At 39.5% G+C, this 17,678-nt stretch overlaps 1 protein-coding gene across 2 annotated transcripts in view; it reads left to right on the forward strand.

Moving 5' to 3' along the window:
* The window catches only part of ADSS (adenylosuccinate synthase), a 58,104-nt gene that overhangs the window by 34,660 nt on the left and 5,766 nt on the right, over window positions 1-17,678 (forward strand). For both annotated transcript variants that reach the window (XM_019549769.1, XM_019549770.1), the window contains exons 6-11: window positions 956-1,063; window positions 1,353-1,434; window positions 3,120-3,246; window positions 6,772-6,926; window positions 7,480-7,604; window positions 10,618-10,715. In XM_019549769.1, coding sequence (XP_019405314.1) covers window positions 956-1,063; window positions 1,353-1,434; window positions 3,120-3,246; window positions 6,772-6,926; window positions 7,480-7,604; window positions 10,618-10,715 — 695 coding nt within the window. The remainder of the gene's footprint in view (window positions 1-955; window positions 1,064-1,352; window positions 1,435-3,119; window positions 3,247-6,771; window positions 6,927-7,479; window positions 7,605-10,617; window positions 10,716-17,678) is intronic.

Consider the following 17,678-nt stretch of genomic DNA (forward strand, 5'->3'; position numbering starts at 1 on the left):
CCTACGTGAGCATTCAGACCTGGCTGACTGCTCTTCCCAGCAGATGTCCAGGAAATTCAGGTCCCCCATGACAACCACATTCTTAGCCTTCACTACCTATGTAACTGTGGCCTGTGCTTTATACAGACTGCAGATTTATTAGCTGCTTTCTCATTCTTCTCAATAGATCAAGGTTGAAGTGGTATTTCTTTTCTGATATCAGGGGAGACCAAAGAAAATTTGTCTGTTGTGGTGCTGTTAGCTTGGTGATTTTTCTGCCTCCAGTTTCACCAAAAAAACTGTTCTAATATCTTATTTCCTTGAATGAGTTGCTCAAGTTTTCAGATTATAGCAGTAGGATATGTCCATTTATATTCCAATCTTGAACGTTTTAGATATGAATGATTCCTATGCTGAGCAAAGTTTGTGCTCTCCTGGTTCCTATGTGCAATATAATATTCAAAAGAAAGTTTCCATATGTGTATTTTAAGGCAGTCCTTCGTTTTCTGTCACTTTAGAGGAAGATCCTTTTTACAATTTTCCTTTCTGAGGATTTTCTTCCTCTAGATGTATGAAAGCTTTAAAAAATAGAGTCCTGTTTGTTAATCTCCATTTACATCATCAAGGAATGACAGCAGATTTATTTCCTTGAGCATACACTTAGAGAAGCAACTATCAGTACATTTTCATTTAGAAAGACATGTAGGTCAAGCAGAAAAAAAATACTGTGTGTGTGTGTGTGTGTATATAATTATTTTTTTTTAATATATGTGAAAGTGAGAAAGTTGTGTTCACAAACAGGTATGAATGTTTTGAAGTGGGGGTTCATTTAAAATGTGAAAACAATTAAAAGTAAGCAAAAATATATTTAGTGTATGTTAAGAATGAAACTGCAGTACTCATAACATGGTTTGCTTTTAAAATTAGTTTTCAGTCTAATTTTGAGAATAACTTGTAGTTTTTACTTTTTTGAAAGTTTGGGAACTACAAAAAAAGGGATTGGTCCAGTATATTCTTCAAAAGCAGCTCGAAGTGGACTCAGAATGTGTGATCTTGTTTCTGATTTTGATGAGTTTTCTGAAAGGTAATTTTTATATTTGAAATGTATGTTCTTCAGCATAACCTCTAGATATTGGATATGTCTATTTGTAAAAAGGCCAACAGTGTTTTGGTTGCAGTAATAGTATATTTTGATATGTTCTACTTATATATGGGATTTCTGTATTTTAAAATGTCTTAAATGAATGCCTCTGAATTTTCCTTTTTATGGTGTATTCACAAAATAGTTTTATATCAAGGGGTTCAAGGTGTGGCAAACTGAGTCTAAAATGTTTTTGTCAAAAACATTTTAAAGATAATTTCTTGTATTTCAGGTTCAAACTGTTAGCCAATCAGTACAAAGCAATATATCCTACCTTAGAGATAGATATTGAAGGGGAATTGAAAAAACTCAAGGTAAGACAATTTCTGCTTTTAGTAATTGTCATATTTCAGTGTGAGAAGTTTCTTTCAAAATGGCTCTCATGACTCTGAGATTGATATCCATAATTTAAAGACTGCTAATTCTTATTTTAAGAAGACTGTCTTTGTTGACACTGTACTCTTTCTGGAGTATTTTCCTTCAGGAAGGCTATTATAAGCTAAATGAATTGTGTACAGTTAGAGTTTCAGGTTCCTTACCATAGAGTAAGGGAATTTGAAGGTGCAGTGTTTACTTTAATATAAGATGATCCTGAATATAAGTTTATAAATTTGTTATAATTTTCAAGGTATAGAGTAGAATAATTGGAGGTTTGCCTTGAATATGTCCCCCTCCCAGTGCTACATCAGGGAAAATAAATCTAAGGGGGGTAAGGTGGCCCCCTTGTACTCTACCCCTTCCCCTACCTTGCACATGGAAATGAAGCAAATTTGAAAACGGTGTGTGTGTTTACATGTGCATTGATGCGCTTTTCCTAATGGGCATAAAATTTAGTACCTCCAGTGTGAGTGTATGATTTTTAAGTGACACTGAATGTGCAGTAACCTATTTTACTGTGCATTTGTGTAATAGCATGGTTTTTTGTGCATCCTTTAATGTGCATTAAAATAGACTGCTGTGCCTTAAAGCATACATGTAGACACACCCAGTGGCTTTGAAATAAGCATGCCTGTAGTCATTTGCACATAGGCAAATTACTGTGGGTATCCATGGACTTAGTTCAGCCACAATTGATTAATTTTAGCTCTTTTAAGCTGCTACAGGTTTTAACACAGGTACTCTATATAAATAAACTTTTAAGCAGCACTTTATAACTGTTTATATATAGTATAAACTATGCATGATACTAGTCCAAATCTGAAAGGCTTAGTAAATATGTGTACTCCAGATACTATCTACCCTATCCCCCACTAAAGGATCCATGTGCAAATTAGACCCCCACTCCTGACCAGAGCTCAGGTGTTCTTGTCACGAGTCCTGGGATCCTCCAAAATTTTTCCTTTGTTGCTGCTGCTTCTTTTTCCTTCTAGGGAGACGGCCTCTGTCAGGGGTTTTCAACTCTTTTTAACAAATGTACCCCCAGTGGCTGGACATGGAACAGTGGCAGTGTGGGGTGGTGGGTGGTATCGGTCAAGGCTGTGGTCACTGTTCCTGGGAGGCAGTGGTGTTCAGTGATGCTGCGTCCCCACATGCCTGGCCACATGTATTCCCTAAGGCCTGCCCAAGTACCCGCAGGGTTGACAACTCCTGCTCCATGTCCAAACCACAAATCCTAAGGTTCCCCTTTCTGATTACCAACACATAGTGGCCATATCTTCCTGGTCAGAAAGGACTTGGGTGGGCTTCCTTCTGCAGCTGCTTAATATCTTTAGAATTGTCTAGAAGGAATTTTTTCTCAATGTATTTAGCATTGCTTTCTTCTCTGCTTTCCACATGGCAAAGGAATGAGTGGGTTGTCAGTATAGGCAATAATAACACTTAGAAAATCAAACCTGATTTCTTACACAGCAGAGTGGTACTCTTGAGTTCTCTGGCTGGCTTTATTGCAGTGAATTTTTTATAACTGGTATATACTAGATATTAAACCTACACTTATTTACTGTGGTTTTATAACTTGCAAATTAAATCCAATGTTTAAAATACTGTTTGTGTTACTTAGGGCTACATGGAAAGAGTTAAGCCAATGGTGCGGGATGGTGTTTATTTCATGTATGAAGCTCTGCATGGACCACCAAAGAAAATCTTGGTAGAGGGTGCAAATGCAGCACTACTGGACATTGATTTTGGTAGGTATAGCTTTGTTTTCCAGGAACTGTCCATAGGTCTGTTGTGAAAGCAGTATGCTTGTACAGTATTATGGAGAAGCCCTAGCCTTCGTATTTAAAGTCAGATTCTGTTGGGAGATGGGGGAAGGAGGACATTAAGTGATTTGCATATGTTTGGTTTTTGACTCATGGGCAATGCATCATTCTTAACTTGGGGCCTATGAAAATGAGGCGTTAGTTAAATTTGGGAATTTTTTGAAAGTCAGTAAAATTGTGCATATGTATGAGAGAAGCATTTGCATCACCATTTTAATTTTAAGGTTAATTTAGCATAGAGTATTTCCAATACCGATGACAAACTATTTGGCATACAGTTGACTAACAGAACTGTAGAATATAAATTAAAAAGCTCAAGGTATTGAAAGCTCTTCTTAGCATTTATAGTTTTATATTTCAAGATTTGTATTTGTGGAACAGTTATAGAAAAGGCTTAATGAGCATTGCAGTAATAGTAAGGTATCCAAACACATTACTGTAAAGATGCATTGAGTGTAGATCAGTAAAACAACTTTCAAACAGAGAGGCTGACAAACCTGTATCTCTGTAAAATTTAAGATGCTCATTTAGGATGCGTCTTCCTAAAAGAACTTTTTCCCCATGCCATGCTGCATGGATTTTGTCTGCAGATCCTGAAGAACTGCTGTGAATACATTCTCTCTGAGAACTTCTCACAATTTGGAAACTTTCTCAAACCCATCATCCAAAATACTGTAACTTGGTTTCATAATGCGATAGAAACCTTTTTCTTTCCTTGAACAATTGTTGGAATGTGTGCCCTTCTGAATTGCTTATTTTGCTGATGGCAACATGTATTGAATTGTGTTGCTGCTGTTTTAAGTGTTTAGATTTTTTTTTAGAGTTAGATCATTGATTTCTGAAGCACAAATAAGCACTCTTTTTTAGCTTTTTCATTTTTATGCATCTAAACAAATATCAGGTTTTCCCTTACTATTTTGATCTTTAAAGGAAGAATGGTAACATAAGAAATTAATTAATTAACTTAGCTGATGAACAGAGGAAAATGAATCAGTGTAGTAATATGAAAATACAATTGAGTAAGCTTGTTTCTAATGCCATGAAAGTTTCTTTGAGTTTTAGTGAAAACAACCTTATATTAAGAAATTATTAATCTGAAGTGTTTTGATGCTCTTAAAATGAATAATTTTAAAAAACGTCTTGGTGATTTGGTTTTAATATTATAGAAATCTATGGATGTGTACTTCATTTTCATCAACTCAGTAGTTTGCAGCAAAAGTGGGATTCAGATTTCTGTACTCCTTCACTTCAAAATCTTGTGTTAAGAAACGAGGAGTAAATAGAATGGTTTCCTCTTTGCCTTGAAATATAAAAGGTTTGGTTGTTCTTGAAGCACACTATTTCTTTCCCAAAATAAATTACACAAGTCTCTTGATAAAAGCAGCTGTTCTCCATTGTGAATTCATTTATAAATCCTTTATAGTTCTGTGTTGGCAACAGTTAGTTAGCATGACTGAGCATGACTTATATGGACTGCATGTAGACCTGTTTTTCTTTCATCTGTTCTCTTCTCCCTTTCTTGAATCTGTCCTGTAAACACTTCATTGTTCTAACAATTTTTAGAAGAAGTTTTTAATAACCTTTTTTACATAATTTCTCTTCCTGGGTTTTTTTTTTTTGCTACCAGCCTAACAACTTGAAACAAAAAAATTCGAACTGTTGAGGAATAATTTAAAATATCAACAGTTTCTGCCTACAATGAAGAATAATTTCCTTTCAGATGAAGGGGGGAAGGTGTTTGAAATCAAGTGGAAAAAACCCCAAACAAACCAAGTTTTCTACCAGGAGTTCTTAATGTTGTGTACACCAGCTTCCTTACTTTAGTTGGCTTGGAAATTGAAAAAGTTTGTATATTAACAAATCTGAAAAACTTTTTAAAAAGTTCTTGGTCTGGCCTGGCATGAAAGTTTTATAATTTCAACTTCCTGTTTATGGGGAGTTTTCAAAGGCAGTGCATATGAGTTAAAGATTCTGAATGAAGGTGTCTTTGGTGCCATCAGTGCTAGCATAGATAGATAGTGGCATGGTTTTTAGACATGGCATTAACGCCTGTGATAATAGTTCAGAATGGTCTTCAAGATTCCAATGCTGTTTCTTGGATGCATCCATTGTAGTGTCAGGGTTGTCTTTCTAGTTTCCTTTGGATATCAGTGAAAAGTTAGTCTGTTAACTTGCGGATGAGAGTGAAGTTAGATTAATATACTCAACTGAGAACTAAAAGTTCATTGCAGTGACTCTTATGGCACAGCCTGAGCCATGAGGTAAGTCAGAGGCATGTTACTTGTCTGTGTTCCTCACCTGTAGAGTCAGGTTAAATACTGCTGTTGAGAAACAGAAACACAAGAATATTAAGGATTAATTAAAACATAGCACAGCAGATTTATCTGGATACTTTAGTTTTTCTAAGTGGTCTGTCTGAGTTCTAGTTCTTTTTGCTGTGACTTCTTTCTTACACCTCTCATCTGCCAGTCCATGCTGAATCCTATTTTGAAGCCTCAAGTAGAGGAGGCTTCTTACCATTCAGTTCTTAGCTAGATCAGTATGTGATGAAGTTTGAATTCTTAGTCTTAAGTCAAATGTAAATTAGTAATTTTTTTTGTCACATTCCTTCAGGAAGTGATTTTTTTTCCACCAGAACTGTACAGACTTAAAAATGCTTTCCTAGTTGTTCAGTGCTTTGGATACCTTTTTTAGAGATAATTGGTTTACCATGATAGCCAGATCTTGTTTCTGTATTGAGGACTGAATCCTCTGTCAAGAGCCAAATTCCCATCAGTGAATGACTCCTTGGGATATACTGTCTTGTAGGTCTTTTGAAAGGAGCATGTATGCTAGATGCATCTTAAAATAACATCTCATTTTTGTATTAAAAAATAAAACTCTTTCACTTGAGCCAAGACTAAAGTTTTTATGACTCTTGCCAGAGTTCTGTTAGTAACCTTCTCTGAAGCTGGTCTTTTGGTCCTATATATTTGACCTGTATCATGCCCCCACACCAAATTTAAAAGACAGGAAATTTATATTGTCTTTAGATGTTACTAAAGCCTTTGCTCAACAATCTCTCTTTAGGTTCTCATATTTCTGCTCAGAGTGAATGTATTTTTTAGTTGCAAAATGAAGCAGAGCTTTCTGATGACTTGGTCCAATTTTTATGGCTTGCATGACTCCTCAAAACTTTGCCTGGGCTTGATCCTGTGCCAGTTAATAGAAAATTTTACCACCGAGTTTGATTTAATGGATCAGGCAAAGTGAACAGGGTACTAGTAATTTTATAAATATGAAGAAAACTTATTTGCAGAGTGTGTTTATTGTTGATGATTTTTTTTAAATGTTTGAGTGAAATCTTACAAAATTCACATTTTCATGGTTATCATAGAAGTAATTTATGGCTCTGTGTTTTAACACTATCATACTCCTCAGTTTTTTCTTTTTTCTGTTTTTTTTTCATAGGGACGTATCCTTTTGTGACCTCTTCTAATTGTACAGTTGGAGGTGTTTGCACGGGTCTGGGCATGCCACCTCAAAACGTGGGAGAAGTATATGGAGTTGTAAAAGCATACACGACCAGAGTTGGAATTGGTGCCTTTCCTACCGAACAAAATAATGTAAGCATTGTTCATGTTAAACATGTCATACAGGTGGAAAAATAGCTGGGCACATCTTCTGTATATTCACCAGTAATACTTATGACAGTGAAGGGCACGTGGTCACTTGTACAATACTTACCCTAGCATTGAACATGAGACATACACTGCTATTTCTTGCCTAACTAAATGTTCAGTTGCAGGTGTTATTTATTACAAATAGTTTGCCTTTTCGCATGAGATACTGCTTTCCAGTTTTATCTGAAGCTGAATTTGCTGGGCTGGTAGTTTGACGGCAAGTGACCTGTTTCACAGCATTGCTCTGTGGCAACAAATAGCCATTACACTGCTTAATCAGCATGCCATGTTTGAGAAGATAGCATGCCTGCCTTCCTGTCTGTGTTTTGTTGTGGGGGGGTTTGTCCTGGAGGGCAGGGTCTTTGTGTAATAGGGAGGTGTTAGGATAATAACAGTGTTGTGTTTGTGGTCAAATGTGGTTCATAAGTACAAAGTTACTATTAATTCAGTGAGACATAGCATTGTCTCACATGGTTATGTTCTATTTTTTTATTAGGAAATTGGAGAATTACTGCAAACGCGAGGTAAGGAGGTTGGTGTGACCACTGGTAGGAAAAGAAGATGTGGCTGGTTGGATCTTATGTTACTCCGATACGCCCACATGATTAATGGATTCACTGCGTGAGTAATCTGTGGTGCTAATGATTTCATCTTCATATGTAGTATACCAAGGATTACTGCAAATTTGTATACATATGAAGCTCATCTGTGCTAGCAGAAATTGGTACTACTTAAATGAATGCTACAAAGTTTAGTCAGCCTAAATAGTTACGTTGTGATTGTTAGCGTGGCAGTTGTCCACTGAAATTCCATCAAGGTTCCCTAGTCTTCTGCAAAGCAGTTGTGTATTGTGAACAATAGATCTTAAAAAAAACTAAGTATGAAATTGAAAGGTGAAACCTTAAATGAGACTCCTATTTTATATCCCGTGTAAGTTCTTTGTTTTTTGTTTTTTTTAAATATATATATTTTAAGGTATTTTGATGTTGTGTAATAGTGGTAAAATAATTGTCCCTATTCCAAGACGTCTATTTTGGAAACCTACAGTTTTATCGGTCAACTTTCTATACTAGTAGCATTCATTAGCATAGTGTCTATTCGGTGCTTCTGTCACAGAAATTGCTAGAAGCATTGTTAGCTTGCCAATTGATTCTTATAAAGACTCAGTTCCAATTTGCTAGTCAAATGGTCTTAATCTGTAATATTTTGATGGTCTCTTTAATTTTTCTTCCTACCTTTGCATCCACTTAAATGATACCTTATGGTTTAGAATTTTTGGCCTTATGTAAATTGGAATAGAATTTTTCTGAAAAAATGCATGCAGAAAAATTGCAAGGGTTTAACATCCCCCCCCGACTTGCATTTGTTTCATATCTGTCTATATTACAGTGTTGCACATGCTTCTGAATTCTTGCTTCACTGTCTCTTTAATTATAGTACCCTGTCGCTCACTGTTAGGGCAATTGCAGGAACTGCTTACATGTAGCTTATAGTGCTTGTCATTTCTGGGCATCCCTCAGGAAGTCTTGGGGCACTCCCTGGCAGAATGTAAGAGGTTGAAAAGGCGACATATAACAGCCAGATTTTTGTTGGGGTAAAAGATTAAAAATCAGTGAAGGAAGCTCAGATGGAGCAATTTAATAGGTAAACCAGTATAGATATACACCTGTACTTGAATTTCCCTTTTTCTTGCCTATTTTTGTGACCTGACCAAATCTGGGAGGCATTTTATATGTAGAATTACACATTTTTGGAATACAAATAACTGTTGAACAGTGCTTTTAATTTTCATTTGTTTGTTAAACAGTTTGTAAAACGAATGCAGTGTATAGCTTCCACAATTGTTTAGTTCTATGCAAGCTAAATTTATCAACATAAATTATTACAGCGTGATCCATAGGTTTCTGTCACCAACCACAGTTTTGAGTATCCACGGTTTTGCTCTCCTGCCTCTGCTCCCCCCGCTGCCTGTTGCGGGCTGGGGCAGGGAAGCTCCCTGCCACCTTGTGCACTCCTGGGGGCCAGGGGTACTCCCACCCTGCTTTGGTCCAGCACCTGGTGGGCACAACCTGGCATGGCTGGGGACAGTGGGGCCGCATGGGATCTCCACTGCTTGCCCCCCTGCTGCCCTGGAGACTCATCTCCTGTGCCTGCTGCTGCTTTGAGGGGTGCAACCCCTCGCTGCTGACCTTGCTGCAGCCCCGCATGCAGGAGGTGTGTTGGCAAGGCAGTGCAGGGCAAGCAGTGGTTCCTGTTCCTTGACATGCTGGGGCATGGGAGAGGGAAACAGGGCGGGAAGCAGGGGAACAGCAGCAAGCAGCTCCTTTATTTACCCTATTAAAAGTAAATAAAAGTGATTTTTATACACTGTATGTTCCCTTTATAGTTCATATTCAAGTCCCTAACCCCATTTTTCCCTTTTGTCTTACCAACCACAGTTTTGCCAACCATGGGAACTTTCAGGAACTTAACCCCTGCAGTTGGCTAGGGAAACCTGTATTACTTAATTATACCTCAGCTACACTAAGCTTTATAGACCTACAGCATAAAACTCATAAATTGTGAGCTAATGCATGTAAAGTACAAAAATATTTAATCAAACATAAGCAATATTGACACTTGTTAAGGGAAAAAGGTAGAGCAGAGTAGATGGATGGATCCAGCGGGGGTGCAGTGGTGCAGTTGCACCCCTCTGATTCCTGCTCCACCCACACTCGGGTATGGTAATATCAACTCAGATGTAGGAATGACTGACCATGAAGTATTGGAGGCACTGTCAGGACGCTCAAGAAGGCTAGATTCTGAATACAAAACGTACATTTAACTATGACTACATGACTAAAGACGCGGTGTCTTTTTGACTATTTTTTGCCTAGTATGTTGTACTTTTTAACCCTTATATATACTCTAGCAAATATGTGCACATTCCATTAATTATATTGGTTTTTGCTTTGTTTTTTAATTAAATAACTTGTGCTAGCCCCCTAGTATATTAGTAAAGCATCTCTAACTGGAGAAAAATGTGTTGTGTTATACGTGATTTGCCGTACCATCTTCCCTTCCCATCTGCACTTCCCATCTGCCCATGGGGGGCCAGGGTATCCATTCATAGAACCTGACAGAGTAGGTTGTTGACTGTAAAAGTTCTTGCCTCTCTGAACCAGTGAGGTGAGGGTGGTACTGTAGAGACTAACATCTGCCTGGACACTTGTTGGCTGCTGTAAGGGAATAGAGATGCTTGCAATTTTTTTAATGTAGTTGCTCTTGCTTACTATTGGATGTTAATATAGTTGTTAAAATCATTCCAGTCAAAGTAGAATAAGCAATTGGAATTGTCCGCTTAATGCCCCAGACCAGTCCCTTTATTTAATAATAGGAAATACCGTTTCTTAGCTTATGTCCTTTTACATACGGAGCCAAGTCCAGAGCTGCTTATTGCCTTTAGTAGGTTTTGTACTAGGTTAACAGCGGCCCTGTTTCAAATAGAATAGCCTTCTTTTAAAACAGATGTGGTTATTAAAAGTTTGAAAATTGGCTAGAATATTTCTAATCTTAATTTTTCATGTTATAAGATAGCTGAAATTTAGTTTAGTATACATATAGTATTAACAAAGCAATTATGTTTTTTTAATAGGTTGGCTCTTACCAAATTGGATATCTTGGACATATTTCCTGAAATCAAAGTGGGTGTTGCTTACAAACTAGATGGGGAAATCATACCTCATTTTCCTGGTGAGTCTATTTACAGTTACTTTCTTGAAAGGTCATAGTAGCGTTCACAAGCAAACAGACTGTGAATGCATGTACTGTGAATGCATGTACATAAACTCCAAAGAGTGTAGGACTGAACTAATAGCAAAGCCATTTGTAACTTCTCAAAGAGTGGCCCAAAAGGCTTTCCTACTGAGAAATAATTCTAAAATATCCAAGTTTTTTTTTAAACAAAAATGCCAATGCTGTTTTTATTCCACTTCCTTAATACAATTCACCATAATGAATCTAATCATTGAAGAGAGGAGAAAGGGAGTTCTAATAAATGTATATATTTAAAATTATTCAAAATTGTATTTCCATCGTAATACTGAATTTTTAAGGTTTGAAGTCTTGAGAGAATTTAGGGATAAAGGGAAACATTGTACCCCATTGAATAGCTAGAAGTTTTTACCTTTTAATAAGTGTATAGATGTTAGCTTTGAAAGGTCCCAAGTTTTATTACCTGGGATGTTTGGAGCTACTTACACTTTAATGTTAAGAATTAATTAATAGCAAGTGAGAAGCATATTTGATTGCATTAATTAAAGCTAGCCATGCACATAATCACATATGTGACAAGTGTGTAGATATTTGATGTGGTTGGAAAAAAATATTTTTAAGCCCATAGAAGCTATAAGTGATTGCTTCCATTCCTGTCTTATTATTTATCCAAAGATTACATTCAATAAATATGTGTTCAAATGAATATTTCAGTAAGTATTTTGATTATTTTGGTTTCTAGAGGAAAACAAAACAGGCAGTGATGGGCATGGGTAACAAACCAGTAAAATCTTCCTGCTAAGGAACTTTGAGCAACTAACGTGTGTTCTTCTTTAGTCCCCATAATCACATTCTTATGGAAGCAGTTGTTCAATAGCATATCTATCTATATGTAAGAATTTATCCATAAATAAAAAGCTAAGTAACTTTATTCTTTGTGTAGGACAAAAATAATAATTTTGTGGGGTTAAGGCCAGGGGCAGATTGCTACTATGTAGTAGGAATTTCAAAAACATTCAGTATTGGCCTTATTTAGAATTGTTTAAATTCTCAATGTATGTGGGAGAATATAAGAGTAGTTATTAAAAATCTGCTTTTATTTTTTCATGTGGCTTGGTCTGATTCTCTTTAAATTGCTGTTTTGCTATCTAAATCCATCCTCTTGATCTTCATACAACACTGCAAAATAAATGCAGTATAAGTTGTTGACTCAAGCATTCACTACAGTGTTTTATATCTTAGACTTGACTTACAGTTTTTAAAATGCACCTATTGTGTTCTAACTGCATGTACAGAATAGAAAGAAAAGATTACAGGCAGACAGATTTGCAGAATAGTAAATTCTTCCTCAGGCAAATTAATCCATCGAGACTATCAGTAAACCCTTTGCTGTTAGTCCTTTATCAAAGTACTTCCTTATTAAAAACAGTGGAAAATGGATAAACATTGCAAGATGCTTTAGGGATAAATTCCAATTTTTCCAGCATGCAAAAGCCTATAATTGATTTTTTTCACACATGCTCTGTTTCTAGTACATGTCTATGCAATCCAGAATCTTTATAGTAGCGTCTTGGAGCATACCTATGTATCATACCTAGGTGTCCAGCATCTGAGAGAGTATTAACAGCAGGAGTATCCAAACCACTCTTTCTTTTTACAGCATCCTGTAAGGACCCTGAAGTCCTAGGGTCCTGTTTAACTGCCCCATGAGGCTTTGTTAAAGCCACTCCATGTTTTACTTCCCAGAGCAGAAGATGAACTGTGTGGCCCCTTGCTCTTTAATTAGTACTGAGAATGTAGCTAAGAAGTGGGACTGAGTCAGCAGGGCTTCCCTGCCATCTTGTGCTCAGTCCTCAGGGAGGACATAAAGTTGCTTTTAAATGAACTAGATGCACATCTTCCTCTTGGTCTCAAGCAACGTAAGAGACAATTCCAGGATCAAAGGCCTAGTCTTAGAACTGATTGGTCTTCTTGTGATCTCGGTGTAGTCTTCTAAAGTTGCCAAAGCAATAAGGCACTCATTAGACCCTCCTCCACAGATGCCAAAGCTCTGCATTTATAGTACAAGAAAACTTTAATGGCACTGGACCATCATGAATCATGATTGCCTAGCTTTGCTATTGGTGCAGGCCTTCTAGAATCCTTCAGATGTCAGAAAGATCAGCTCCATCAATGGAAGAGTTGCACTTCAGAGCTGAGGAGGAGGAACCCAAGGATGAGTCGACAAAGTACTGAGCTCAGTAACCATCTTATGAGCCCATCTTCTCTAACAGGAACATGGGAGACTGTTATAAGAAAAGACGGACACTTCCAGAGAATATTTCACATAGATGGTAGGAATAGGCATCTGTCTGTCTTGTGAGAAAATTCCGTTTTGCTAAGGCATCAGCTTGTTTAACATCTGTGAGTGTGGCTGTAGAGCTCAATACTTGAATGACAGTCCTTTTTTCTCTTATCACATATGACGCACCAAATAACCTGGGGTTATTTGACCCCAGCAATCTTTCCTTACTAGAGCAGGGGGGCTGGACCCAATGATCTCACGAGGTCCTTTCCAGCCCTAAACTTCTATAAATCTATGAAGTTTGTATCTTACAGTCCTGAATGAAGTATGGAATTCTTCTTTCTTCAAAAACCTTCATTCCACACTTAATAGATTATTTCCCAGGGCTTTGATCCTCAGTAGTTTTCTCTCATTGGCTCAGTGTTCATTGCCCTAATCTCTCTTGTGAACATCTTTGAAACAGAGATAAGGATGCCTGGGTGGTTGTCTTCCTATAAGAGTTCTCCATACAAGAGATCCTTGGGTATACGGCCATCATCCATTCTCTGCATATGACCAACCCATCAAAGCTGACGCTGCCTGAGAGAGAATAAATGTTTGGAATATTCATACATTCCAAACCTCAGTGTAGGCACCTTTTGTCCTGCCAGGCAGTTCCTAGAATGTGGCAAAGGTGATGTAAGTGGAAGTTGTTAAGGCTCTTTTTTTGCATATGTGGTCTAGGATTCATGGCTGTACAAAAGGATGTTGATAACACAAGCATAATAAACTTTGACTTTTGCCTTAAGTCTGTTTGTTGTTGTTTTACATTCATTTACTTGGGATGCTTATGATACCTGATGCTATGCTAGGGGTGGGCAAAATACAGCCTGTGGGGCCCCTAAAAAAATGTAGAAAAATTAATATTTCTCTGCCCTTGGTTCCTGTCAAAAATGCAGGAACCAAGGCCAGTAGGACCCAGGGGAAGCCAGGCGGGCTCCAACAATAGTAGGCAGCGCAGAATCATCAGCAAACAACAGCTTACAAATCAAAACTTTCTATACTTCAGTCTATATGGAGATGTATACCCTGTATCTCCATACCAAAACATCATGCAGAGTGGCCTTTTAGATCCCATGGAGAATACAGCCTTTCTTTCCCTGATATAAAAATCAAGGTCATTTTTGCTTTTAAAGATTTAAGGAGCCCTATTTTATCCAGCAGGCATCTAGTAAGACAGACCAGCCAGGAAAGTGAGCAGAAAGACATACAGGAGGCAAACATCGAATCTCTCCAGAAAACAGTCTCCTCCTCAGTTGACAGTCTGGTTCTGCCTAATACTAGATCTTTCAAGAATTTATCAGGAAAATGGTTCATATCTTGGAAACTGAGTGAAAAGTGGCAGACAGGCATTACCTTTTTTCCTTCATTTCTCATAAACATTTTTATAAGCCCCTGACACCTGGGATTTAAGTTCCAACCATCCTCCAGGAGATGCCTAAACAGAGACTAACCAAAGGACAAGGACTGTATTTAAAAAAAAAAAAAAAAAGCATATTACTTGGCCAGCTTATAAAAGTGTGTCAAATTGGACTTGTTCAATTGGGACACAATTTAGAATCGTAAAGTGGGGCTGGAAGAAACCTCAAGAAGTCATCTAGTCCAGCAATTCTGAACCTTTTTCCTACCAGGACCCATTTGCAAAGATCGATGCCCTGTCCCAACCCACAAACCCTTGACCCTGCTGGTGCCCGACCCCCAGGCCATGCTGGTGTCTCTGACCTATAGCCCCCTGCTTCGGCCTCTCCCACTGGAGAGGCCCCCAGCTGCCCCTGTCCCTCTCAGGCCAGAGCATCGTGGCTGCAGTAGCTCTGGCTCATGCAGGCAGCAGTGGAGCAAGTCTAGTTCCAGCATGGGCTAGAGGAAGGAGAAGAGGACTGTGGTACCTCCCTTTGCCCTGGGCTGGGGCTGCTGCAACCTGCCAGGCAGCCTGGTCGTGGCTCCGCGCCCCCCCCCGTGGGCAGCGGCCTGATGCCACTTACTCAGCCATACAACTCTTTCTACCCCCTTCCTCCACTGGAAGGGGCAGGTGCCTTCCCACCACCCCTCTGCCCTGCCACAGCTTGTGACCCTTTGAAATATTCTTGCGACCCACTTTTGGGTTGCAGCCCATGGGTTGAGAAACACTGGTCTAATCCAACCCTCTGCTTGAGGTTGGATTATCCCTGACTAAACCATTCCAGTCAAGTATGTGTCTAACTTTCTCTTAAAGACTTCCTCAGATGGCAATTCAACAACCTCTCTTAGTCATAACCACAAGTGCTTAACCACCTACACAGTGAGAGAGACTATTTTCTCTGGCAGGGGACAAGACTAGGAGCAACAGACTTAAACTGCAATAAGGGAAACTTAGGTTGAATTTTAGGAAAAGCTATCTCCATCTTTTGTATAGCTTCACTTCAGGTATTTGAAGATTCCTGCCAAACCCCTTACTTTCCACTCCATTCCTTTTTCTCAAGACTAAATAATCCTGGTTCTTTCAGCCTTTCCTTTTAAGTCATGTTTTCCAGACGTGTAATCGCTTGCATTGCTAGACTTTCCTCTCTTTATTTTTCCACATCCTTCTCATAGTGTGGTGCCCAAAACTGAACACAGTGTTCCAGGTAAAGCCTTACTAGTGTCAAATAGAATAGTAGAAAAAACACTTCCTGTGACTTATAATTAACACTCCTATCATACAGTTCAGTTGCTATTTGTCTTCTAACAAACTCAATGTTGGCAAATATTCAGTTTATAGTCTGCTGTAACCCCCCAGGTACTCTTCTGCAATACTGTGACAGACTGGAGAATATCTGGCTATCTTCACACATACAATTTTTCTTTCTTAAGTGCAGGACTTAGCATATATCTTAACCCTTGTCTAAGCACTTTGAACCATTTCTCCAGTTTATCAAGGTCTTCCTGAATCCTAATCCTGTCTATCCTCTGTTACGTTCTGCAACCTCACCTAACTTGGCGTTATCTGCAAAATTGTGAAGTATGCACTCAATCCCATCCTCTAGGTTGTTAATGAAGATATTAAACAGTACTGGACTCAGGTCAGACCCCTGGAGAACCCCATTTGATACTTCCCCCTAACTAGACATCAAGCTGTTGATGACTACTTGTTTTTTCCAACGAGTTGATTTATTCCTAGCTAAAAGGGAGGCGCACACCCAATGGAAGGGAGGGGCCATCACCAGGGAGGACTATACTGCAGTATCTCAGGGATGCAGGGGGGCAGTCAGGAAGGCCAACGCGGAGGTGGAACTGGAACTAGCTTCCCGGATCAAGGACAACAAGAAGTCCTTTTTTAAATGCATGGGGGTAAAAAGAAGGTTCCGGGTAATGTGGGGCCCCTGCAGGACATGATAGGAAATTTGGTTGTCACATCAGATGACAAAGCCAACACATTTAACGATTTCTTTTCCTCCATTTTCCTGAGCAGGGACCGGAACAGTCACCTCCCCTCTGGGCCCCCCCTTAGATCTCAAGGGAGGCGCACCTAGGCCAAGGGTTAGTGAGGAACTAGTTAGGGAACTTCTGGAGGGACTGGATGTATTCAAATCAGCTGGTCCAGCCAATCTCCACCTTAGAGTACTAAAGGAATTGGCTGAGGTCATTGCAGAACCCCTGGCATGGCTTTACGAGCACTCGTGGTGCTCTGGTGTGGTGCCAGAGGACTGGAAGAGGGCCAGTGTGGTTCCCATCTTCAAAAAGGGAGGAAGGAGGACCTGGGAAACTATAGGCCAGTTAGTCTTGCCTCGATCCTAGGCAAGCTTTTTGAGAGAATTTATTCCGGCACATATCCACGAGGGGCCAGCAGGGGAGATTATGCTTAGGGGCAACTAACACGGGTTCACTAGAGGCAGGTCCTGTCAGACCAACCTGCTGGCCTTCTATGACCAGGTCACCAAACGCAGGGGTAGCAGTGGACGTAGTCTTTCTGGACTTTCGGAAGGCCTTTGACACTGTTTCTCACCCCATTCTCATTAGGAAACTGGCAGGCTGTGGTGTCAACACCCAGACAGTCAAATGGGTCGCCAAGTGGCTGGAGGGCCGCACCCAGAGAGTGGTGGTGAACGGGTCATTTTTGACCTGGAGGGATGTGGGCAGTGGGGTTCCACAGGGCTCGGTCCTCGGGCCCGCACTGTTCAACATCTTCATCAGCGACTTGGACAAGGGGGTAAAAAACACCCTGTTCAAATTTGCTGATGACATTAAGATGTGGGGGGGATATGGGCATGCTAGAAGGGAGGAATAGGCTGCAATCGGACCTAGACAGGTTACAGGGGTGGGTGGATGAGAACAGGATGGGATTCAACACTGACAAGTGCAACATGATATACCTGGGGAGGAACAACTGTCACCATACCTACAGGCTGGGGAACTCCCTTCTTGTCAGTACAGAGGCAGAAAAGGATCTTGGAGTCGTCATTGATGCCAAAATGAACATAGGCCCGCAGTGTGGGAATGCAGTCAGGAAGGCCAACCGCACCTTGTCATGAATCCACAAATGCATCTCAAGCAGGTCCAGGGAGGTGATCCTCCCCCTCTATGCGGCACTGGTCAGGCCGCAGCTGGAGTTCTGTGTCCAGTTCTGGGTGCCTGTTACAAACTAGTCAGAGGGGACCAGCAGG

The sequence above is a fragment of the Crocodylus porosus genome, unplaced genomic scaffold (genome assembly GCF_001723895.1).
Source record: "Crocodylus porosus isolate Cpor-Errol unplaced genomic scaffold, CroPor_comp1, whole genome shotgun sequence".
Classification (NCBI taxonomy): domain Eukaryota; kingdom Metazoa; phylum Chordata; order Crocodylia; family Crocodylidae; genus Crocodylus; species Crocodylus porosus.